Source organism: Rana temporaria, chromosome 5 (assembly GCF_905171775.1).
Source record: "Rana temporaria chromosome 5, aRanTem1.1, whole genome shotgun sequence".
Lineage (NCBI taxonomy): Eukaryota > Metazoa > Chordata > Amphibia > Anura > Ranidae > Rana > Rana temporaria.
The window spans coordinates 26,297,606-26,324,213 of NC_053493.1; the positions used below are offsets into that span (position 1 = coordinate 26,297,606).

General features: G+C 47.0%; 1 protein-coding gene across 3 annotated transcripts in view; it reads left to right on the forward strand.

Annotated features, from left to right (window-relative positions):
- Nucleotides 1–26,608, forward strand: part of ICA1 (islet cell autoantigen 1) — a 115,137-nt gene that overhangs the window by 24,333 nt on the left and 64,196 nt on the right. For all 3 annotated transcript variants that reach the window (XM_040352275.1, XM_040352274.1, XM_040352276.1), the window contains exons 2-5: nt 9,503–9,541; nt 9,696–9,867; nt 13,269–13,341; nt 24,630–24,753. In XM_040352275.1, coding sequence (XP_040208209.1) covers nt 9,525–9,541; nt 9,696–9,867; nt 13,269–13,341; nt 24,630–24,753 — 386 coding nt within the window. In that variant the 5' untranslated portion in view covers nt 9,503–9,524. The remainder of the gene's footprint in view (nt 1–9,502; nt 9,542–9,695; nt 9,868–13,268; nt 13,342–24,629; nt 24,754–26,608) is intronic.

Below are 26,608 nucleotides of genomic sequence, written 5' to 3' on the forward strand. Positions count from 1 at the left end.
TGCCTGGAGCCGCAATCTCTGTGGCTTTATTTTTGAGTAACATTTCCTGAGCCGAGGTTGGTTAACGACCCAAAGAGTGATTGCAGTAAAGTCGCTGAACAGCTTATGTGAGTTACAAAGTCCACCTGTAAGTTTAATATCAAAGTTATAAATTGTCTTCATCAAGGGGAGGGGCTTGTGTGTTCAATTTTCTGACACCTTTTATGTAGGGGGCTCTTAAGAATTGTTAGGGGGCAACCAGGGGCACAAAAGCTTTTGCCAGCCCAGATATTACCTTGAAAAAGTGGCAATGGCATCATCCCTGTGCTGTACATGGCCTGTGCATAGGTGTGGGAGGAACCCAGCAAGCTCCACCCACTACAGACTGCCTGCAGGAAACTACAGGAGGGGGCGGAGACGAGACCAGTCACCCTGCACAGGGAGAGAGAGCAGCGGTGACAGGTGGGAGGAACCCAGCAAGCTCCACCCACTACAGGCTGCCTGCAGAAAACTACAGGAGGGGGCGGAGACGAGACCAGTCACCCTGCACAGGGAGAGAGAGCAGCGGTGACAGGTGGGAGGAACCCAGCAAGCTCCACTCACTACAGGCTGCCTGCAGAAAACTACAGGAGGGGGTGGAGACGAGACCAGTCACCCTACACAGGGCGAGAGAGCAGCAGTGAGCGGTCTTTATTACAGGAAGCTCCTGCACAGGAGGGAAAGTCTCACGCTGGATTACTGCACAGATCTGGAGGAAATGCACAAAGCACACCGGAAGAATACAGATGATGAATGGATTTTATAGACCATATTTCCTTATCCCAGAATTCAGATGTAAAATCAGTATTTGACCTAAACTGGCCACAAGCTGTAACCTCCGGTGAAATTCAGAAAGGCAACTGCTATTTTTTTGCAGGAAAATAATTATTTTTTAATGAAGATTGCCATGCATTAAAGCAGTCGATTGATTTGTGGCACTGACATTTCACTTTCTTCCTAAACATGCAATGGGTTTTCAGCAAAGATTTTTCACAACTGGGTTGCTTAAAGGACATGGTAATGGAATTAAGTGCTGCGGGCCTCTTGGGAGCATGGGCCCTGCAAGTACTATGGGCCTCCTAGGAGCATGGACCCTACAAGCACTACGGGCCTCCCAGGAGCATGGACCCTACAAGCACTACGGGCCTCCCAGGATCATGGACCCTACAAGCACTACGGGCCTCCCAGGAGCATGGACCCTACAAGCACTACGGGCCTCCCAGGAGCATGGACCCTACAAGCACTACGGGCCTCCCAGGAGCATGGACCCTACAAGCACTACGGGCCTCCCAGGAGCATGGACCCTACAAGCACTACAGGCCTCCCAGGAGCATGGGCCCTGCAAGCACTACTGGCTTCCTAGGAGAATGGGCCCTGCAAGCATACCCCCCAACTTTTTGAGATAGGAAAAAAGGGACACCTATTAGCAAAAGTATGTAGGCATAGGACACACACCCTGCCATGTCCCACTTTAGTGAGAATTATATAAAAAAAAATGATTAGTTAAACCCACAAGTGCTTCTTTTTTAAAAATGTTTTATTATTCACCAGTACTATTCAGTTGCTTTTGAAATTTGCAAATGCAGCAATTTAGAAACTGAGTGAAAGGTTTAGCACTAGGAAAAAGGAAAAAATGCATTTTGTATACAACTATATAGATCAAACCAAAATGAGGGGCAGAGGCACAGAGGGACTTTTTTCCAAATCAGCACAGTTGGGAGCTATGACTACAAGCACTACAAGCCTCCCAGGAGCATGGACCCTACAAGCACTACAAGCCTCCCAGGAGCATGGACCCTACAAGCACTACAGGCTTCCCAGTAGCATGGACCCTACAAGCACTACAGGCTTCCCAGAAGCATGGACCCTACAAGCACTACGGGCTTCCCAGGAGCATGGACCCTACAAGCACTACGGGCCTCCCAGAAGCATGGACCCTACAAGCACTACGGGCTTCCCAGGAGCATGGACCCTACAAGCACTACAGGCTTCCCAGTAGCATGGACCCTACAAGCACTACAGGCTTCCCAGTAGCATGGACCCTACAAGCACTACGGGCCTCCCAGGAGCATGGACCCAACAAGCACTACGGGCCTCCCAGAAGCATGGACCCTACAAGCACTACGGGCTTCCCAGAAGCATGGACCCTACAAGCACTACGGGCCTCCCAGAAGCATGGACCCTACAAGCACTACGGGCTTCCCAGAAGCATGGACCCTACAAGCACTACGGGCTTCCCAGGAGCATGGACCCTACAAGCACTACGGGCTTCCCAGAAGCATGGACCCTACAAGCACTACGGGCTTCCCAGGAGCATGGTGGACCCTACAAGCACTACAGGCTTGCCAGGAGCATGGACCCTACAAGCACTACGGGCTTGCCAGGAGCATGGACCCTACAAGCACTATGGGCTTGCCAGGATCATGGACCCTACAAGCACTATGGGCCTGCCAGGAGCATGGACCCTACAAGCACTACGGGCTTGCCAGGAGCATGGACCCTACAAGCGCTACAGGCTTGCCAGGAGCATGGACCCTACAAGCACTACGGGCTTCCCAGAAGCATGGAACCTACAAGCACTATAGGCTTACCAGGAGCATGGACCCTACACGCACTACAGGCTTCCCAGAAGCATGGACCCTACAAGCACTACGGGCTTCCCAGAAGCATGGACCCTACAAGCACTACGGGCTTCCCAGAAGCATGGACCCTACAAGCACTATAGGCTTACCAGGAGCATGGACCCTACACGCACTACAGGCTTCCCAGAAGCATGGACCCTACAAGCACTACGGGCTTCCCAGGAGCATGGTGGACCCTACAAGCACTACGGGCTTCCCAGGAGCATGGACCCTACAAGCACTAGAGGCTTCCCAGGAGCATGGACCCTACAAGCACTACGGGCTTCCCAGAAGCATGGACCCTACAAGCACTACGGGCTTCCCAGAAGCATGGACCCTACGAGCACTACGGGCTTCCCAGGAGCATGGACCCTACGAGCACTACGGGCTTCCCAGAAGCATGGACCCTACAAGCACTACGGGCTTCCCAGAAGCATGGACCCTACGAGCACTACGGGCTTCCCAGGAGCATGGACCCTACGAGCACTACGGGCTTCCCAGAAGCATGGACCCTACAAGCACTACGGGCTTCCCAGAAGCATGGACCCTACAAGCACTACAGGCTTCCCAGTAGCATGGACCCTACAAGCACTACGGGCTTCCCAGAAGCATGGACCCTACAAGCACTACGGGCTTCCCAGAAGCATGGACCCTACAAGCACTACGGGCTTCCCAGAAGCATGGACCCTACAAGCACTACGGGCTTCCCAGAAGCATGGACCCTACAAGCACTACGGGCTTCCCAGTAGCATGGACCCTACAAGCACTACGGGCTTCCCAGAAGCATGGACCCTACAAGCACTACGGGCTTCCCAGAAGCATGGACCCTACAAGCACTACGGGCTTCCCAGAAGCATGGACCCTACAAGCACTACAGGCTTCCCAGGAGCATGGTGGACCCTATAAGCATTACGGGCTTCCCAGGAGCATGGACCCTACAAGCACTATGAGCCTTCCGGGAGCATAGGGCCCTGAAGCACCTGCAACCTTTGCTACACTTGTGACTATGTTGCTGCAAAGCATTTGGTACCAACTGACAGAAAAATCGGGAAACAAACTTTTTTTTAAGGGTCTTTGTACATAAATTTGAAGACCCTAAATCCCCTCCCTGGACCTTTCTAGAGGGTCATATTTGACAATGCACTGCCCATTCAGATTTTTGAAACCATGGACACCTTGAGTCCTTCTGCATTCATCTGCATGTGTTAATGGCAGAGGACTTGACTAGAATGGCGTGTGAGAGGTGCCAGGAGCCAATCTGTTTGTGTGCTGACAAGAATGCTGATATGAGGAAAGAGCAGAGTGGCAGAGCAAAAAGTTCCTGACGATGCTGCTTCCAATTTTCACTGCCCAATTTACAGGTTGAGGGGGTGGGTCTGGGATGAACTGGGCTCAGAGGAAGTGGGTTGAATAATGCAGTTCAGCTTTATCTTGTTTTTAGCTGGTGTTTTTACTTTAAAAATATTAACCTCTTCCAAACCAAAAAACGTTTTGCACACAAGGCTACTAAATACTCTGGATTATGGCATTAAACCCCTCAGCACCATCGCATTACACATCAGCTAATGGCCAGGAGAGCTCAGATGTAAAATGACAATTTGGATTGTCCATCTGTAGGGAATAAATATCTGTCTCGGCATTAAGAGATTACAGATGGCAAACTTTGTTTTTCTTTTATTGAACCAGCCATGCTTGGATTCAAGGTGCGGCAGTCACTTGATATCTATAGTAAACTTCTTACATTAAATTAACATGAAATCTTGGAATCCGTCCAATTAAATACGAGTTATCAGAATCTCCGTCTCTCCCTGCGGTAGTTTGTCTTCATATCTCCTGCTGATGTGACCCAAAGACTAGCAAATTGCGGGTTTCCCTTTTTTTTTTTTTTTTTTTTTTTTTTTTTTTTTTTGGAAAAGGTTTAATAAAATATTTTTAGCCTAAAGACTAGGGATGAGCCGAACATCATTTTTTCGGGAGCAGTGATTTTAATAATTCTTAAAGTGAAACAATAAAAATTAAATATTACTTTAAATTTCGTACCTGGGGGGGGGGGGGTGTGTATAGTATGCCTGTAAAGTAGCGCTTGTTTCCCGTGCTTAGAACTGTCTCTGCACAAAGTGTTTTTCTGAAGGAAGAAAAAGTCATTTAAAACCACTCACGGCTATAATGAATTGTCGGCTCGCGGCAATACCGAGAAAAGGCATTGAAAGTCATTGAGGGAAAAAAAATGCGTAGGGTGGCCCCCTAATTGAAATACCAGGCCCTTCAGGTCTGGTATGGATATTAAGGGGAACCCTGCGTCAAATTTAAAAAAAGACGTGGGGTTCCCCCCAAATATCCATACCAGGCCCTTTAGATCTGGTATGGATTTTAAGGGGAACTCCACCACACCATTTTTTTTATTTTTTTTATTTGGGGAGTTCCCCCCCCCAAAAATCCACACCAGACCCTTTATGCGAGCACGCAACCTGGCAGGCCGCAGGAAAAGAGGGGGGACAAGAGAGCGCCCCCCCCCTGAACCATACCAGGCCACATGCCCTCAACATTGGGAGATGCTTTGGGGGTCTGTGACCCCTCAAAGCACCATGTCCCCCTGTTGATGGGGACAAGGGCCCTTGCCCAGTGGTTGTGGGGGTCTGCGGGCGGGGGGCTTATCAGAATCTGGAAGACCCCTTTAACAAAGGGGACCCCCAGATCCTGCCCCCCCCCATGTAAATTGGTAATGGGGTACATTGTACCCCTACCATTTCACAGAGAAAGTGTAAAAAACAAAACAAAAAAAACAGACCCAGTTGGGAAAGTACTTTATTAAAAAAAAAAAAAAAAAAAAAAAAATTCCAGCATTTTTTATTTTTTACACTTTTTTTGTGAAATGGTAGGGGTACAATGTACCCCATTACCAATTCACATAGGGGGGGCGGGATCTGGGGGTCCCCTTTATTAAAGGGGTCTTCCAGATTCTGATAAGCCCCCCCCCCCCCGCCCGCAGACCCCCACAACCACCGGGCAAGGGTTGTGGTGATGAGGCCCTTGTCCCCATCAACATGGGGATGTAGCGCCTGGTTACTTCTAAGAACCGGTGCTAATTTAAATTTAGAGGGGGTCAGAGTGTTTGTTAGCTCTGACCAGGCTGATTTGTTTGAATTTGGGTCTCTATCTCAGTTTGGCTGTGCTGTGGGCTCATTCTGTCGTTTCTGGGGTGCTGATGCCACCCCAGGACAACAGGTGGCAGCAGTGGAGTCGAGGTTTGGGTGCTTTTCCCCAGCAGCCTATCAGGAGGGTTTTCCTCGCTGTGCATGCTGGGGGAGGGTATTTATGAGACAGACGCCATTGGTCTGGGTCTTCTTCCAGCATGGCACCCACCTTTAGGGTGACCACATCACGGCGCCACTGCGAAATGGCCTACCCCGGGGTGCATGTGCCACGTAGTGTTCCTGTTCCGGGACCACGTTGGTCCGAAACACTTGAGCTGTGGCTGGGCCCCAGTGATCGACTGGGTCCCCAATCCTGAGAAGATCCCAAGCATTGTTCCTTTGAGAGGAAGCTGTTCGGTGGGGAGTCCACCTGAGGAGAGCCAAGAGAGGCTGGCGATCCAATAGGATCTCGACAATCCACCGGGGATCAAGATAATTCCGAAGCATCTGGGGTTCCAAGGTTCTCCATCACTGGCCATCACTGGTCAAAAATCCTTGCACCAGCCCTGGTTTTGGCAATGAAACCTCAAAGCTGATTGGTTACTATGGACAGCTGCACCAGTTTAAGAAAATTAGTTACCCGATATGTCCATGAAGGCTAGAGACACAGAAAGATTCATTTTGGCTGACTTGTCATGTATTGTAGACATCAAAACAGTGTTTGGGAACCTTCAGAGCATCATTTTACACCAGCTCTGATTTTTTTTTTTTTTTTTCCCTTTGATTAGAAAACCAGTTTTTCAAGTTGTGAACAAGCCCGATTCTTTAAGTATGCCACAGGTATTTGCCACTACTTTAGTGTGATGACTCAGCTGTCCAAAAGACAAACAATACACATACAGTAGGGATGTTTTATATATGTCCTTGATTTATTCATCATTACGAATCCCGTGTCTTTGCCACCTAGACCAGGGTGCAATATTTATCAAGATGGCATAAAACAAAAAATATATTTCAGAAAATGTGCCACATGGGCATTATTAAACAGTTTGGCTCTCCAAGAAAATATGTAACTTGGTACTATTTTTTTGCTCTATGAATAAGCCTCAGTAGGGGACGTAACATGTTAGTGGGAGCATCTTGTGTCTGTGCATATGCCGAAAAATAACGTTCATTTTACCCTGTTGTGCGGCTTCAGGACTTTGCTTTTAGAATTCTGCTGGGGTAAGGTAAGAAGAGATGGTTGGGTCTGAAAATGGTTTAGGCAGGTTTAACCACTTAACCCCCGGACCATATTGGAGCGTGTGCCCGGCGGCGATCGCGCCCGGCAGGCACGGGAGTCGGGGGCGAGCGCACCCCTAGTGGCCTGCGCGAGAGCAGACGTATAGCTACGGGCTCTCGCGCAGGGGAGCCGACCTGCCGCCGTAAAACGACGGCGGCTGGTCGGCAACCAGTTAAAGGACAGCTATAACTTTTTTTTTTGGGCTCAAATATATTATATACAGTTAATATATCATTTTATATATATATAATATAATTTTTTTTTTTTTTATAAATCTAAATCCAAGAACTAAAATATAACATATTGCAGCTAACAAGTCCTTGGATGTGATACGCACACTGATTTAGTTGTGTGTTGTGTGTGTTTTTGTTTTTCTTTCTTTTGACCTAGTGAATAACACTTCCTGTTCTAGGATGACAACGCTCAATCACTGTACTTGGTGGAGCAACAGCATTGTCACCCTAGGACAAGAAGTGTGTTAGGACTGCAGAACACCATTCCCTTCTCTTTTTGTAAGGTGAGGATGGGGGGGGGGGGGGGGGTTCTGCAGTTCACAGGGGAACTTGGGAGGGCTGATAAAACTGCAGAGGATAGCTCTTATTGAACAGATCTAACATGCTTTCACTGGTATATTGAAGATAATAAAAGTAGCAAAAAGAGAATGTAAATGTTAAAGGATCACTAAAGGAAATTTTTTTTTTTTAGCTAAATAGCTTCCTTTACCTTACTGCAGTACTGGTTTCATGTCCTCATTGTTCGTTTTTGCTTTGAAGTAGCTGTAATTCTGCTCTGATCTCCACACTTCCTGGTTGCTTGTTTCCTTATAACCATGGTACTGGGAGATTTTCACGGTGGTCTAAGCCAGGGGTCTCCAAACATTATAAACAAAGGGCCGGTTTATTGTCCTTCAGACTCTTGGAGGGCCGGACTTTGGCAAGCGGGGGGGGAGGAAATTTTCCTGGCATCAGTGAGAATTAACATATGGTATTAGGGGGAGGAATAGTGCCCCATCGTTTGTATCATAGGGAGGAATAGTGCTCTATTAGTGGTGTCAGTGGGAGAAATGGTGCTCCAGTTTCGGTGTCAGATGTCAGAATAGTGTCTCGTATCAGTGGGAGGGATACTGCCCCAAGGGCCAGATAAAGGCAAGCAAAGGGCCGCATCCAGCCCTCGGGCCGCAGTTTGGAGACCACTGGTAAGCTGTCATTACTGTGTGTCTAAAACTCCTCAGAACCAGATTAATTTTAAAAACAAAACACTGCCCTGGATTTGTTTGTTTTTGTTCTGTGGGTCTCTTTACTTCACAGAAACATGAAACCAGTTTAAAACCGAAAGTGAAACTAGAGGCACATTATATGATTGAATTTAATCTATTTTTAATCATTTTTAAAAGGAATCGGTTAACTTTTATGTCTCTATACCCTGTAAACAGTCATTTCAGCAAAAAAAAAAAAAATTCCTTTAGTGACCCTTTAAGGTTTACATAGTAAACATTTGATGTACGTGTAGCACCTCCTAGTGTCGGATGCTAAGCAAATTTTTAGCTCCTTTTTGTAGTCAAGGGGGAAGTGATTGTTTGCTTTGGTCTGTTCAGGGTTTCACAGGCTGGGAGTTTGACTGCTTTCCCCTGCTCCTGGAAGAAGTTTCTAGAATATGGGGCTGGGGGGGGGGGGGTCAAATGGCTAATCTTAAAGAGGAGTTCCCGCCCCGCCCCATACTGTAGCTGCTGACGTTTAACATTAGGGCACTTGCCTGTCCTGGAGTCCAGCGATGTTGGCACCGCAGCTGATGTTTCCATTGGCTGGTCGTGTGCTGCCACCGCCATTGCGGGTAAGGAAACCCGGCAGTGTAGACTTTTGGCTTCACGCAGGTCCCTACGGCGCATGCGGGAAGCGCGCTGCGCTCTCTCACTGGCCCAGCAGAAGGGGAGGGAGGATGAGGGAACAGAGCTGCTGACTTAATTCACTGCTGGCCCAGTCTCCCGAAAGTGGGGACAAGGTACCTGTAAAAGACAGGTATTTGCTCCCACCTCCCCCCCCCCCTTACATCAGGGTTCCCAGAGCATCCATTATGTTAAGAGGCCCCAGACATCTCCCTTGCATTAGAGTCTGCAGAGTCCTATAATAAAAGGGGGACTATGTGGATCCAGATGTAGTTATTAACTCCATATGATTAGAAATGTTGTTTTAATAGCAAAATATATGTATAGTTTATACTATAAAAAAAAAATTGCTGTGTGCTGCTAAAGTGTTCAAGTTTGACTTGAAGAAAAGGTGGCAACCCTAAGCCCAATGCAAGTCTGCGCATCAGACCAGGGTTAGGCTGTATATGGGCACAACGAGAGGACTTCTAGAGGTGGGGAGGAGAAGTGGCCTCAAAAGTCCATGGAAAAGGGACACGGGGGCAACATGCTGTAGAAACTGACAATTCTCCATTTCCCTTGATAGGTCACTGAAGAGAAGGTGAAAGATGGACGGCCATAATTAGTAAGTCAATGTAGAGCATTCCTGTGTGTATTGTGTATATGATCATTTTTAATTAACATCCCTCTGGAGCATGCGCTCTCTATCTCTTGCTTGCACGTTTGTCCCCTCTTATATTATGTATTGATCTATATTCCTTGTTGAATTCCCCCCCCAGCCAGTACTCCAGAGAGTTCTATGACCGATATGCACAGGGTCAGGAAAAGTCCGTGGTCAATAAGATGCAGCAGAAATACTGGAAGACCAAACAGACCCTCATCAAGGTGACCGGCAAGAAGGAAGATGAACACGTGGTGGCCTCAGACTCCGATTTAGACGCCAAACTGGAGGTTTGTGTTCATCAGCAAAAAATAAATTGTAAGAGGAAATGGGGGGGGAAAAGATATTTATTGGCTTCGCTTATTTGCGAACAGGGAAAATTTAGAAATTTCAAAAGGGATGGATAGCCGCATTCCAAAGGAACTTCTAAAGTTGTCTTTATTGGTAAAATAAACAGAGATGCATCACAGGATACAGCCAAAGAATCGGGAAAAAAAGCAGCTGACGCGTTTCACACATGAGCCATGACTAAGATTCTTTGGCTGTATCCTGTTTATTTTACCAATAAAGACAACTTTAGAAGTTCCTTTGGAGTGCGGCTATCCATCCCTTTTGAAATTTCTACATTTGCCTAGTGCATTGCCAGCACCCTTGGTTTCCTGAGAGGTTCCTGATTACTTGTTGGTCCCACCTGGAGCGGTGACTCCCTTCCCCTATTTGTGAACAGGGCTTCTGTTATAAATCATGGGGCCCCATCCAGTCTTCCTTCCTCCAAAAATATCAAATTATACTTTTGCTATAATGGCATGTATGCTATGCAGCCATGACAGAAATTATACCCTCCTAGAACAAAACCAATATGCCTCCTCACTGCCTGACAAATGCTGCTTGAATAAGCCCTTCATTTTTTTTCAAATTTATCTTTTAGAATACATTTTTTTTTTTTTTAACTACCCTGTTGGAGGGGCTTTGTTGAAATGTCAGGGGTTTAAATGGACCCCTGATGTCTCACATTTGAGACAGAGAAAGGGACTGAGGGACATAGATTCCTCAGTCTCTTTCTCTGCAGTCTCAGCTGCACTGGACAGGGAATAAATGTCAATCTCTCTGTGCCTAGCGGCTTCCTTAAAGCGGAGTTCCACCCTAAAGTGGAACTTCCACTCATCTGATTCCTCCCCCCCTCCGGTGGCACCTTGACAATTGGCTACTTTCGGGAGCCTCAGCCATGGATATTGACGTCAAGGCAGGGGCTCCCTCCTTCTCCTTCCCCCAGCTGCCAAGCGGAATCCGCCTGCTCAGCGGGGGATCTCTTCCCTATCCCTGAGCAGGTGGATGACGGGTCCATGCCCACTCTGCTATGCAGAACAGACACTGCCTGCCCTCCACTATGGGTCGGCCGCTGGACGGATGGCAAACGTATCGCCCATACGTCTGTTTTCAGACGATTCAGCGGATTTGCATCTTTGTGAGAAGCGCTGTCAGTACCAGGGTGCTTCCCCCTTTACATATTTGTGGGAAGAGCGGTCAGTACCAGGGTGCTCCAGCCCCCCCCCCCCTCGATACATTTTTGTAGAAAGAGCTGTCCTATACCTGGGTACCCCCCAATAAATCTTTTGAAGATCTGTCTGTACACAGGCACTACCCCGATTACATATTTAGACAACAAGCTGTCCTGCACCAGGGTGCTCACACCTTGCATCTTTGGGGGAAGAGCTGTCATTACCAGGGTGCTCCCCATTACATATTTGGGGGGGAAGGGTTCTCATTACCAGGGTGCTCCCCCATCAAATATTTTAAAGAGGAGCTGTCTGTACCCAGGCACTTCCCTTTATATCTTTAGACATCTAGGCGTCCTGTACTAGGGTGTCTCTATTACACCTCTGGGGAAAGAGCGGTCAGTACCACGGTGTCTCCATTACATCTTTGTAGGAAGAGCTGTAAGTACCAGGGTGCTCCCCCGCTACTGTCAGTAGCGGGGTGCTTACCCGTTAAACCTTTGTGGGAAGAGCTGTCAGTACCAGGGTGCTCCCCCGTTACATCTTTGTAGGAAGAGCTTTCAGTACCAGGCTGCTCCCCCGTTACACCTTTGTGGGAAGAGCTGTCAGTATCAGGGTGCTTACCCGTTACACCTTGTGGGAAGAGCTGCCAGTATCAGGGTGCTTACCCGTTACACCTTGTGGGAAGAGCTGCCAGTATCAGGGTGCTTACCCGTTACACCTTGTGGGAAGAGCTGCCAGTATCAGGGTGCTTACCTGTTACACCTTGTGGGAAGAGCTGCCAGTATCAGGGTGCTTACCTGTTACACCTTGTGGGAAGAGCTGTCAGTACCAGGGTGCTTACCTGTTACACCTTGTGGGAAGAGCTGCCAGTATCAGGGTGCTTACCTGTTACACCTTGTGGGAAGAGCTGCCAGTATCAGGGTGCTTACCTGTTACACCTTGTAGGAAGAGCTATCAGTACCAGGGTGCTCCCCCGTTACATCTTTGTAGGAAGAGCTGTCAGTACCAGGGTGCTCCCCCATTACATCTTTGTAGGAAGAGCTGTCAGTACCAGGGTGCTCCCCCGTTTCCTCTTTGTAGGAAGAGCTGTCAGTACCAGGGTGCTCCCCCGTTACATCTTTGTAGGAAGAACTGTCAGTACCAGGGTGCTCCACGGTTACATCTTTGTAAGAAGAGCTGTCAGTACCAGGGTGCTCCCCCGTTACATCTTTGTAGGAAGAACTGTCAGTACCAGGGTGCTCCACGGTTACATCTTTGTAAGAAGAGCTTTCAGTACCAGGCTGCTCCCCCGTTACATCTTTGTAGGAAGAGCTGTCAGTACCAGGGTGCTCCCCCGCTACATTTTTGTAGGAAGAGCTGTCAGTACCGGGGTGCCCCCCCCCGTTACATCTTTGTAGGAAGAGCTGTCAGTACCAGGGCATTCCTCCATTAAATCTTTGTGGGAAAAGCTGTAAGTGCCAGGGTGCCCCACCCCGTATCTGTGTCGGCGTAAGCCCGCCTAATTCAAATGTGGATGATGTGGGCGTGTTTTATGTATATTAACTGTGACCCCGCGTATTTGACGTTTTTTACGAACGCCGCAAATCGTCATTGCTTTCGACGTGAACGTAAATTACGTCCAGCCCTATTTGCGAACGACTTACGCAAATGACGTAAAGTTTTCAAAACTCAACGCGGGAACGACGGCCATACTTAACATAGGATACGCCTCATATAGCAGGGGTAACTATATGCCGAAAAAAGCCTAACGTAAACGACGTAAAAAAATGCGCCGGCCTGACGTACGTTTCTGAATCAGCGTATCTAGCTCATTTGCATATTCCTCGATGTAAATCTATGGAAGTGCCACCTAGCAGCCAGCGTCAATATGCAGCCTAGGATATGACGGTGTAAAACACTTACGCCGGTCGGATCTTAGGGAAATCTATGCGTAACTGATTCTATGAATCGGGCGCATAGATACGACCGGCCGGACTCAGAGATACGACGGCGTATCTGGAGATACGCCGTCGTATCTTCTCTCTGAATCTACCCCTATGTCTTTAGACGTCAAGACGTCCTGTACCGGGGCGCTCCCCCATTACATCTTTGTGGGAAGAGCTGTCACATACCAGGGCTCACTTTGTAAAGACCAGCTGCCCTAGAGAAGTTGTTGTATCTAAATGTTCTGTATTGTGGTTTTGTATTTTCAGCTCTTTCATTCAATCCAGAGGACGTGTATGGAGCTCGTGAAGGTCATAGAACAGTATCAGAAGCGGATTTGCTGTAAGTTGTGTTTGTTTTAGTCTTGTAATCCAGTGCTGATATTGGGGCAGATCCACAAAGAGAGTACGCCAGCGAATCTACTGATACGCCGGCATACTTTCAAATTTCCCGCGTCGTATCTTTAGTTTTAATCCTCAAACCAACATACGACGGCATCTGGGTTAGATCCGACAGGCGTATGGCTTCGTACGCCTTCGGATCTTAGATGCAATACGTCGGCGTCCGCTGGGTGGAGTTCCCGTAGTTTTCCGCATCGAGTATGCAAATTAGCTATTTCCGACGATCCATGAACGTACGAGCGGCCGTCGCATTCTGTTACGTCGTCTCTAGTCGGCTTTTTCCGGCGTATAGTTAAAGATGCTGTTTGTGGCGTATAGTTACACCTGCCATGTTAAGTATGGCCGCCGTTCCCGCGTTTAATTTGAAAAAAATAAATTTTGTTTGCGTAAGTCGTCCGTGAATCGGGATGGACGTAATTTACGTCCACGTCCAAAAAAATGACGTCCTTGCAACGTCATTTAGCGCAATGCATGTCGGGAAATTTAGGGACAGTTCGTTCGGCGCGGGGACGCGCTTCATTTAAATGAAACACGCCCCCCTACTCGCCAATTTGAATTAGACGCCGCGAGAGATGCACTACGCCGCCGTAACTTGCGAATTAAAGAATCCTTGCGAATTCTTCCAGGATTCAAAACTAAAAAAGTAAGTTACGGCGGCGTAGAGTATCTCAGATACATTGCGCCGGGGCAGATCTTTGTGGATCTGCCCCATTGTGTGTTTCCTTAAAGTGTATTTACTGTTTACAGCACAGGACTCTGAAGGAAGGGCGCGGTTATGCCATTCCTTCAGAGCGCATGCGCCGGTGATATTTTTACAGTACCTAAAGGTAAGCTTTATTATAGGCTTGCATATAGGTAAAGTCTAAAAAAAAAAGCACTACCACCTTACTGTACCATAAAAATGTAAATGCACCATAAGACATTGAACATGTTTTTTTGTCTTGACGTTCTGAAATGTGTTTAGCTGATTTAAACTTGGTCTAGTTGACCTTAACCACTTAAAGGACCTGGCCCCTTTTTGCGATGCGGTCTTGCGACGTGGCTCCCAAACAAAATTGGCGTCCTTTATTTCCCACAAATAGAGCTTTCTTTTGGTGGTATTTGATCACCTCTGCAGTTTTTATTTTTTGCGCTATAAACAAAAATAGAGCGTCAATTTTGAACAAAATGCAATATTTTTTACTTTTTGCTATAATATCCCCAAAAAAGATATAAAAAATGTTTTCCCCTCAGTTTAGGCCGATACGTATTCTTCTACCTATTTTTTTTTTTAATCGAAATAAGCGTTTATTGATTGGTTTGCGCAAAATTTATAGCGTCTACCAAATAGGGGATAGTTTTATTGCATTTTTTTTCTAGTAATGGCGGCGATCAGTGATTTTTATCGTGACTGTGACATTATGGCGGACACATCGGACAATTTTGACACTATTTTGGGACCATTGTAATTTTTACAGCGAACAGTGCTATAAAAATGCACTGTATACTGTAAAAATGACACTGGCAGTGAATGGGTTAACCAGGAGGGGGCGCTGTAGGGGTTAAGTGTGATCTAAGGGAGTGTTCTTACTGTGGGGGGGGGGCGTGGCTGTGCGTGTGATGTCACTGATCGTCGTTCCCTATGACAGGAAACAGACGATCAGTGTCAGCCACACTAGGAAGCTTGTGGAAAGGTTTGTTTGCGTGTACAGGGCATAATCAGTCAATCCGATGTAAACGATCTGATGGATTTTTCCATCAGTTATCCTATGAAGCTGACTGATGATCAGTCTTGCCTACACACCATCAGTTAAAAAAACGATCGTGTCAGAACGCGGTGACGTAAAACACAACGACGTGCTGAGAAAAATTAGGTTCAATGCTTCCAAGCATGCGTCGACTTGATTCTGAGCATGCGTGGATTTTTAACCGATGGAACGATGCCTACAGACGATTGTTTTTTTCTATCGGTTAGGTATCCATCAGATAATTTTAAAACAAGTTCCAATTTTTTTTAACCGATGGATAAATAACCGATGGGCCCCACACACGATCGGTTTGGTCTGATTAAGACGAGTCCATTAAGACGAGTCTAGGAGAGTTTTAAATTTTTTTTCTGCCTGCAAGCTCCAGTCAAAAACACAAATGAGAAGGTTTTTTTTTTTCTGCCTCTTAACTGGTTGCCGACCAGCCGCCGTCGCTTTACGGCTCCCCTGCGTGAAAGAGCACGTAGCTATATGTCGACTCTCGCGCAGGCCACTAGGGGCGCGCGCTCGCCCCCTGACTTCCGTGCGCGTGCCCGGCGGTCGTTATCGCCGCCGGGCACACGCGATCGTTCGTTACAGAGCGGGGACCGGGAGCTGTGTGTGTCAACACACAGCTCCCGGGTCCTGTCAGGGAGAGAAATGCTGATCTTCTGTTCATACAATGTATGAACAGCGATCAGTCATTTCCCCATGCAAGTCCACCCCCCCTACAGTTAGAACACACCCAGGAACATACTTAACCCCTTCCCTGCCCCCTAGTGTTAACCCCTTCACTGCCAGTGGCATTTTTATAGTAATCCAATGCATTTTTATAGCACTGATCGCTATAAAAATGCCAATGGTCCCAAAAATGTGTCCGAAGTGTCCGCCATAATGTCACAGGACCGAAAAAAAAATCGCTGATCGCCGCCATTACTAGTAAAAAAAATATTAATAAAAATGCCATAAAAATACCCCCTATTTTGTAAATGCTATAACTTCTTTTTTTTTTTTTTTAACAAACAATATGGAGAAGAATACGTATCGGCCTAAACTGAGGAAAAAAATGTTTTTTTTTATATATACTTTCGGGGGATATTTATTTATAGCAAAAAGTAAAAAATATAATTTTTTTTCAAAATTGTCGCTCTATTTTTGTTTATAGCGCAAAAACTAAAAACCGCAGAGGTGATCAAATACCACCAAAAGAAAGCTCTATTTGTGGGAAAAAAAGGACGCACATTTTGTTTGGGAGCCACGTCGCACGACCGCGCAATTGTCAGTTAAAGCGACGCAGTGCCGAATCGCAAAAAGTGCTCTGGTCTTTGACCAGCAATATGGTCCGGGGGTTAAGTGGTTAATGTTGATATCAAACTATGCCTGTAAACGTCCTAATGTACATGGACACATAGGATAACATTGAGTTGCTTCTACCGGCAGAACACAAAACTCCTGTAGAAGCAAAGTTTTTTACGTCAGTGTGCATGGAGCATAAATCAAATTGGTGCATTCAACATAAAAATGAATGATTAGGAATTGTGAAAAAATCGAAAAACTTATGAAAAGTCCAAATGTGGCCATCCCAACACCATAGGAATAAATGTATTCTTCTGATTAGAACATTCTCCAAAAACTTCACAAGTGCACAAAAGGTAGGTGGCAACTCACCAGAGGTGTTTGATCACCTTTTAAGGTAGGTCAAAATGCACTTTGTTAGATAAACCAGAAAGATCCTGAATAAGACGTCTCTTCACTGTGGGACCCCCTCCGTCAACAACTGAGGATAAGGGAATGTGTTCCACCAAGAACACAAGAGAGATCGCTTATGGTGTAGTACGTTTTTATTAAAGGGTTCAAAAAGGTATAAAAATGTTGCACTCACATGTGACTGTGCTAAGCTTGGCACCAAGGTGTCTACAGCATGTTCAGATGGATATATCCGACTGTCAATGTGCGTGTGATTGGAGAATTTTCTAATCGGAAGAATCCATTTATTCCTATGGTGTTGGGATTGCCACATTTTGGACTTTTCCTATGTTTGGGGTTTTTTTTCTTTTTTTTTTATTGATTTCTGTGTTGAATCCTCCAATTTGACTTACAGCGCCAACACCTTTTTACCTTTGTTTCTTATATATATATAAAGAAACAAAGGTAAAAAGGTATTGGCGCTGTAAGTCAAATTGGAGGATTCAACACAGAAATCAATAAGTAGGAATCATTTAAAAAGATTAATAAAAAAAAAATTATATATAAATGTTTTTATTATATTTTTTAAATTGGCAGCTGCTTCACTAAATCACTACCCCAGGCACCACTACCAGCCATATATCCTCCTAGTTGACTTTAAAGCGAAGATCTGCCCAAAAAAAAACAACACATACTGTAGCCTGTAGCTGCTGGCTTTTAATAAATGGACACTTATCTGTCCTGGAGTCCCCGCAGCTGATGTTTCCTTCCGCTGTTGGGTGCTGCCGCAGCCATTGCGGGTAGGGAATCCTTATGGCTTCACACGGGCATGCGCGAGGCCCTGTTCCCCTCTCCTACAGGGCCCGGTGACAGGGGGAGGAGGGAGCCCCGCAGTGACGTCATGGGCCGCGGCGCGGACTCCCGGAAGTGGGAACAAGATACCAGTGAAAGACAGGTATTCTGTGCCCCCCCCCCTTTGGAAGGTGCCAATTGTAGCACCGGAGGGGGAATGGAGACAAATGAGCAGAAGTTCCACTTTTGCGCAGAACTCCGCTTTAAGGTCTAGTCCTCATGCCCACCAGGCTCTTCTGAGATAGGAGAAAAGAAGAATTAAAAACGCACCTAAAGCCGCTTTTTTCAAACACGTTTCGGTGAGTTTAGACTTATTCTGGAGCGTCAAGCGTTTGGGTGTTTATTCGTTTCATTGGCCAGAATATTAATCTGTCCTGGCCATTGAAACTAATAAATGCTCAAGCTCTAAACGTCAGGTGTTTTTTCTTTATCGTACATCACGGGACACAGAGAAGCATAGTAATTACTATGTGGGTTATAGAGAGTACCTTCAGGTGTGGACACTGGCACGCCCTTAAGGCAAGAAGTTCCCTCCCCTATATAACCCCTCCCATACCGGGAGTGCCTCAGTTTTTTGCCAGTGTCTAAGGTGTTGGTCACGAGTGAACATGTGCTCCAAGGAGCTCCACTGGAGGGATCCATATTGGATGTAAAAAGCCTCCATGAAATCCGGATCCGTCCAAAGTGCTTCTGAGCCAAAGTGGACGGTACCCGGGCCCCGGTTAAGAAGAACGGGGTTTGGCCTGTAATGCTTCTCTTTGAGAGCTGGATCCTGGTTATTCAGTACTTTGGTCAATTTCCTAATACCAAAAGTTTACTGACAGGGTGCGATATGGGTCCAGGGGTGTGGTGTTCCTGTCCATGGACCCCGGTCCCTGAAGGTCTATAGACGCTGCTCTCCGTGATGGGTGAAGATTGGACTGTCTGTTATGCAGAGTCCTGCAGCGTTGGATCAGGTAAGTGAAGGTGCTTCAGGACTTGGTCCTAGGAGTAACCTTCCTTTATTTGAGCCATTATGTTTGCCTAAGGCTAACTGTCTGTGCTTCTCCTATATGGTCCTGTGTGTTGTGGGGAGGAGGGGTATCTCTAGTCAGGTAGTTAGCCCCTCCTGTGCAGGTTAAAAGCAGAAAAAAGTTGTCCAAAATGTTTGGCTTCACTTGGCTTACCTGGTTCTCACATGGAGCTGTGGTGTTCCATCCTCATGCATGAGCGCGTAGCGTCATGCGCGCGCGACATTGATGTGTCTTAGGCGCACGCGCGCGCACAAATGAATTTTTTGTACGCTGCTTCGATGCGCACGAGTGTGCGCGGCGTGCTCCGTGAGATGCGTGTGACGACATGTGTGCGCACGTAGCCTCGTGGTGCACGCCTAACAGCGGCGCGCGCGTGCGCATGCGCGCAGGGGGTCTATCTCAGCTGTTCTCTATGAGACTTGAGATTACAGGACAGAGCAGGTCAGGTGATACACCTAGTCCTTATATGCTCCAGTCCACCTAACTGGTTCTGGCTGACGGTGGACACAGAGATCTTGTGCACATACTTCAGTATTTAGTACTGGTGGTGGACAGTGACATTTGCTTAAGGCGCATAGTGGGCTCTGCACCTTGCCAACCATCAAATAGCAGCGTCAGTGCTGGTCTATAGGTTCGCAAGTAGTTGCAACTATTGTGAGTACCTCAGCTTTATCATGGCTAAAGGCTCAGGGACTAGAAGCAAAAAAGCAAAGGAATCGCCATCTGGCTCAGAGATCTCGGGCATGCTCCTACGGCTGCTTCCTCTCCTGAAAAATTGAAGGAGGCCCAGGGTGAACCATCAGGGCTGTCAGATGCCTGTTCTGCCCTTGTCCCACTTGCTCCAGTTTTTGTGACACAGGAGGCTCTGGCCTCAGCTATGGGGGGTCTGGAGCAGAGATTAGCGACCTTGATTGCATCCTCTCTCTCAAGGGAAAAACGCACAAGGTCCCCCTCTCCCTCTGAGGAGTCCCTCGATTTGGGGCATGCATCCTCAGAAGAGGTTGATTTACCCTCTGGAGATCTGGCAGAAGGTCAGCTGGAAGTAGTGGACTCTGAGGATTCCACTTTGGGAGAACCCTTTTCGGCGTCGCAATCCGAAAAATTATTGGTCCAGTCCCTCACTGACATGGTCCGTTCGGCCTTCAAGTTGCCACTTTCAGAGCCAGCTTCAAGTGCAGTCTCATCTTTAGGCTCCTTAAAAGCTCCTCAAGCTAATTATTCCTTCCCGGTTCACCCCCTGCTGGAAGGGCTTATCTACAAGGATTGGGAACATCCAGATAGATATTTTCTTCCTCCTAAGAAGTTTTCGGTTTTATACCCCATGGAGGAACAATTCACAAAAAAATGGGGCATCCCCGAGGTTGACGCAGCTGTGTCCTGCGTAAACAAATCTTTGACCTGTCCAGTAGACAATGTTCTGGTATTCAAAGATCCGACAGACAAGAGATTAGAGACTTTATTAAAAACCTCTTTTGCTTCGGCGAGAGGAATAACCCAGCCTGCAATTGCGGCTATTGGGATTTGCCAGGCCTTGAAGGACCAGTTTAAAGGGGTCTTAAAGGAATTGCCGGCACAACAGGCCCAGAATTTGGCTGAGTTTCCCAGAGCATTATGTTTTGCCATAGATGCTATTAAGGACTCCATTCAGCAGTCCTCACGTCTCACTCTCTCGCTAGTTCATATGCGCAGGTTACTCTGGCTGAAGAACTGGTCTGCTGAAGCCCCGTGTAAAAAATTACTGGCGGGGTTTCCCTTTCATGGAGAGCGTTTGTTTGGGGAAGATCTGGATGCTTACATTCAGAAAATTTCCAGTGGCAAAAGTACACTGTTGCCAGTAAAGAAAAGGTTTAGGGGTCCCCCCTCCTTTAAGCGATCCTCCTCTCCTATCCCTAGTACTTCCGGTACCAGGCAGTTCCGACGGCCTCCTGGACGATTCAATGCAGGTGGGAAGCCACAGGGCCAGCCTCAGGCTTCCAAAAAGCCTTGGAACCGTAAGCCACAGGCCAAGCCAGCAACTAAGTCAGCATTATGAAGGTTCTCCCCCACTCAGCCGGGTGGGGGGAAGGCTTCAGCTGTTTGCGGAGGCTTGGCTAGACAGGATCCAAGACAGGTGGGTCCTCTCTACGGTCTCCGGGGGCTACAAGCTGGAGTTGAGCGAATTTCCTCCGCCGCGCTTCTTAACCTCGAACGTCCCAAAGGACCTCGGCAAAAGAAGGTCCTTAGCATTGGCCTTAGATCATCTGTTATCCCAAGGGGTAATCAGAGAGCTGCCAGTGGAAGAACAAGGTTTGGGGTTTTATTCCAATCTCTTCACCGTCCCCAAACCAAACGGGGATGTAAGACCCATCCTGGACCTCAAGGCCTTAAACAAGTTCCTAAGGGTCCAATCATTCCGGATGGAATCGATCAGGTCAGTGGTGGCCTCCCTGCAAGGAGGGGAACTACTAGCGTCCATCGATATAAAGGACGCATACTTGCACGTTCCTATCTTTCTCGACCATCAGAAGCTGCTTCGCTTCGCGGTAAATCAGCGCCACTTCCAGTTCGTGGCCTTACCTTTTGGTCTGGCCACCGCTCCTCGTGTTTTCACGAAAGTATTGGCTCCACTGTTAGCCTATCTAAGGTCTCAAGGCATATCCATAGTAGCCTATCTAGACGACCTATTGGTAGTAGACCGGTCAGTGGCCGATCTAAACTCAGCGGTACACAGAACCGTAAAATTTCTGGAATCCATGGGTTGGGTTCTCAACCTGGACAAGTCAGCCTTAATGCCTGTGCAAAGGCTCGAATATTTGGGTCTACTCGTAGACACAAAGCTAAAAAGGGTCCTCCTGCCCCAAAGGAAGTTCGAGGCTTTAAGAGAACTAGTTCAACTAGTCAAAGCAAAGCGTCAGCCTCCCATTCGCCTCTGTATGAGGTTACTGGGAAAGATGGTAGCCTCGTTCGAGGCCGTCCCATTTGCGCAGTTCCACTCAAGGGAGCTTCAACATGCCATTCTGTCCGCTTGGAACAAAAAGGTTCAAGCCTTGGATCTCCCTATGTCTCTCTCCCGGTCAGTCCGGCAGAGCCTTTGTTGGTGGCTGGTTCCCCGGAACCTGCTAAAGGGGAAGTCCTTTGTTCCCGTGACATGGCAGATTGTGACCACGGACGCCAGTCTGCTAGGCTGGGGTGCAGTCCTGGGAGGTTTGTCTCTCCAGGGGAAATGGTCAGCCTCCGAGAGGTCTCTACCCATAAATCTGCTGGAAATTCGAGCAGTCTATCTAGCCCTGTCAGCTTGGTCAGACAGGTTGAAGGGTCTTCCGGTCAGGATTCAATCAGACAATGTCACTGCCGTGGCATACATAAATCACCAGGGGGGCACAAGAAGTCGTGCAGCCCAAAGAGAGGTGAATCGAATCCTGACCTGGGCAGAGAAATATGTCCCATGCATTTCTGCAGTGTTCATTCCGGGAATAGACAATTGGCGAGCAGACTACCTAAGCCGCCAACGGGTGCTTCCAGGGGAATGGACTCTTCACCCCGACATCTTCCAGAGCATTTGTCAGAGGTGGGGAACACCAGATGTCGATCTCTTTGCATCAAGGTTCAATGCAAGGGTGGGCAACTTTCTGTCCCGGACAAGGGATCCACTTGCTTACGGCACGGATGCACTGGTGTTCCCATGGGACCAGTTCTCCCTAATGTATGCATTTCCTCCGCTGCAATTATTACCCCGTCTTCTTTGCAGGGTAAAGTCGGAAGGAAGACCAGTGATTCTGGTGGCTCCAGCGTGGCCCAGAAGGGCCTGGTTCGCGGACATTGTAAGGATGTCCGTGGGGCAACCGTGGTCCCTTCCGCTTCGGCCAGACCTATTGTCCCAGGGGCCAATATTCCATCCTTCCTTACCGTCTCTCAATTTGACGGTTTGGCTATTGAGTCCCATATCTTAAAGAAAAGGGGTCTCTCTAATGCGGTGGCATCTACTTTGATTAATGCCAGAAAACCGGCATCCAGACTTATCTATTACCGAGTTTGGAAATCTTATGTGGCCTGGTGCGAGACCAGGGGTTGGCATCCCCGGAGGTATCTCATTGGCAGAATTCTGGAGTTTCTGCAGTTAGGGGCAGACATGAAGTTGGCCCTAAGCACCATTAAGGGCCAGATCTCGGCCTTATCGATTTTTTTCCAAAGGCCACTAGCTACACATTCCCTGATCAAAACCTTTTTGCAAGGTGTGATCCGGCTTAGTCCACCAGTCAAGATTCCCTTATGTCCATGGGATCTGAATCTGGTCCTTTCTGTCTTACAGAAACAACCATTTGAGCCCTTGGCTCATATTCCTTTGGTCCTTCTGACCAGGAAGGTGATATTTTTGGTAGCCATAACCTCCGCCAGGAGGGTTTCGGAGTTGGCGGCCTTGTCTTGTAAGGAACCGTACCTTATATTCCATAAGGATAGAGTGGTCCTACGGCCCCACCCGGCTTTCCTACCTAAAGTTGTTTCAAAATTTCATTTGAATCAGGATCTTGTTCTCCCGTCTTTTTTCTCAGAACCTAGTTCTGCAAGGGAGAAGTCTTTACATACGCTAGACGTATTAAGAGCAGTTAAGATCTATCTTAAGGCTACTGCTCAGGTCCGGAAAACTGATACATTGTTTATCCTGCCAGAAGGTCCCAGATGTGGGCAGGCAGCGTCGAAGTCCACTATCTCCAAATGGATTCGGCAGGTCATTACTCAAGCCTATGGCTTGAGGGGAAAGGTTCCCCCGTTTAAGGTTAAAGCACATTCCACTAGAGCGGTGGGTACTTCCTGGGCAGTGCATCATCAAGCCTCCATGGCTCAAGTCTGCAAGGCCGCGACATGGTCGTCTGTCCATACTTTCACTAAGTTTTATCAATTGGACATAAGAAAGAATGAGGAGAGCGCCTTTGGGCGCAGTGTGCTGCAGGCTGCAGTTTGATTCCTCATGTCTGATGGCGCCCCCGGCTTATTTCTTGGGGTCTCCCTCCCCTCATAGCATTGCTTTAGGACGTCCCACATAGTAATTACTATGCTTCTCTGTGTCCCGTGATGTACGATAAAGAAAATAGGATTTTTATAACAGCTTACCTGTAAAATCCTTTTCTTGAAGTACATCACGGGACACAGAGCACCCGCCCCTCTTTTGGGGTATTTGGGACACTTATTGCTTGCTACAAAACTGAGGCACTCCCGGTATGGGAGGGGTTATATAGGGGAGGGAACTTCTTGCCTTAAGGGCGTGCCAGTGTCCACACCTGAAGGTACTCTCTATAACCCACATAGTAATTACTATGCTTCTCTGTGTCCCGTGATGTACTTCAAGAAAAGGATTTTACAGGTAAGCTGTTATAAAAATCCTATTTTTTTTTTTTTTTTTTTTTTTGCTCAAACGTTCCTCTCCTGAACGTGATTTTGGTGTGTTCAGATTTCTGCCCCTAAACACCCCCGCCTCTAAAAGCCTATGTGTGCCTGGCATAGGTTAACATAGAGGAGCGTTTAGGGGCAGGAAAAAAAAACCTCAAACGCCTGTCAAATAATCGACGGCTGCAGTGTGTGTATGAGGCCTAAATGTGCAGAATGTTGCATTGGCTCAATCGTGATTTGTTGTAATTGAGGGTTTCTCCAGACCCCAGATTTCATTTATTTCTGCTTTGAAATCACCCCTGTTATAGATGAGGAATCATATTCTATTTAATACATCACAAATGTTCACCTTCTCTTTTATTTTTTTATTTTCTCTTTTTTTTCTTTTCTCTTTTTACTCTTTTTTTTTTTTCTTTTCTCTTTTTTTCTTTTCTCTTTTCTCTTTTTCTCTTTTCTCTTTTCTCCTTTTTTTTCTTTCATTATTTTCTTTCTTTCTTTTTTCTTTCTTTCTTTTTTCTTTCTTTCTTTCTCTTTTTTTATTTTGATTTTTTATTATTAAATAGCTGACGTTGTCCTCTGTCTCTGTGCAGTTTTGTCCCAGGAAGAGAATGAGTTGGGGAAATTCCTCCGTGCGCAGGGCTCTCAGGATAAATCCCGAGCCGGGAAAATCATGCAGGCCACAGGGAAGGCTCTCTGCTTCTCCTCCCAGCAGAGGTATGTAATGTCTTTGCAATGAAGACCTAAAGCTGGCCATAGATGGATGGAATTTCAAAGGAAAATTCTTAGAAAAATTTGTACGAAAACACTGCTTTTAACATCTAATTTTGGAATAAATAGACTTTAGCGAATGAAAATTACATATACTGTTAGAAATGCGTTGGTTCAAGAATTTTTTTCCAACCTGCTCCATGGAATTTTCTCATCACTGCAGTCAAAAACTAACGTCGCTTTGACTCACTAATGATTGGAAAAACAAATACCCTATTTATCGGCGTAGAACGTGCACCCCAATTTAAAAAAAGAAGTTTCTGGAAAAAACAAATTTTTTAAACAAACAGCTTTGAAGCAATCTAAGGGTCTCACACACATACCTCGGAGGGGAAGAAGGGGGACGAGCGCCCACCGGAAAAATCACTGAGCCGTCATCTCCTCTCCACTCGGCTGTCACGTCACACATGCACAGTCCCGCCATCGGCATTGGACCATCTCTTGTGATAGACAGAACACTGGTCCAATGCTGGTGGCGGAGGAGGGACTGTGCGTGTGTGACGTGACAGCCGAGTGAGAGCCGAGAGGAGATGACGGCTCAGTGATTTCCGGCGGGCGCTCGTCCCACTCCTTCCCCTCCTAGGTATGCTATCGGCGTATAACGCACACCCACGATTTTCCCCTGATTTTATGGGGAAAAAAGTGCGCGGTATACGCCGATTAAATACGGTACTTATTTTTTTTTTTTTTTTAAGAGGGTACCAACTAAGTGCATTATATAGGAAATATTAGATTTTTTTTATATATATAATATATATTTACAGGGCTTTTTTTCAGGGGGAACTCAGTTCCACCACCTCTGGCTCAGACCCTTTGGTGCCTGCTCACCACAATCTCTTGTAAACACAGAGGTCTGGTTTCTGTGTTTACAAGTGACAGCTCTGCACTCTGTGTGTAACCCCCTGAACTCTGCACTCTGTATGTAACGCAATTCTGGTATTTAATGCATCTTTAACTACTTGCCGACCAGCCGCCGCAGTTCTACGGTGGCAGGGCTGCTCCCCTGCGCGAGAGTCCGTAGCTCTACGTCACCTCGCAAAGCGGCCACTAGGAGCGCGCGCCCCCCGCTCGTCCCTGATCCCGACGCACGTGCGATCACCGCCGGGGCACCCGCGTTTGCTCGTTGCAGAGCGAGAACCGGGAGCTGTGTGTGTAAGCACACAGCTCCCGGTCCTGTCAGGGGAGAAATGCCTGACCGTCTGTTCATACAATGTATGAACAGCGATCTGTCATTTCCCCTAGTGAGGCCACCCCCCCTACAGTTAGAACACACCCAGGGAACATACTTAACCCCTTCGCCGCCCCCTAGTGTTAACCCCTTCCCTGCCAGTGGCATTTTTATAGTAATCCATGCATTTTTATTGCACTGATCGCTATAAAAATGTCAATGGTCCCAAAAATGTGTCAAAAGTGTCTGAAGTGTCCGCCATAAGGTCGCAGTACCGAAAAAAAATTGCTGATCGCCGCCACTACTAGTAAAAAAAAATATTAATAAAAATGCCTTAAAACTATCCCCTATTTTGTAAATGCTATTACTTTTGCGCAAACCAATCAATAAACGCTTATTGCGATATTTTTTTATGAAAAATATGTAGAAGAATACGTATCGGCCTAAACTGAGGGAAAAAACTATTTTTTTTTATATATATTTTTGGGGGATATTTATTATGGTAAAAAGTAAAAAAATATTATTTTTTTTCCAAAATTGTCGCTCTATTTTTGTTTATAGCGCAAAAACTAAAAACAGAAGAGGTGATCAAATACCACCAAAAGAAAGCTCTATTTGTGGGGAAAAAAGGAC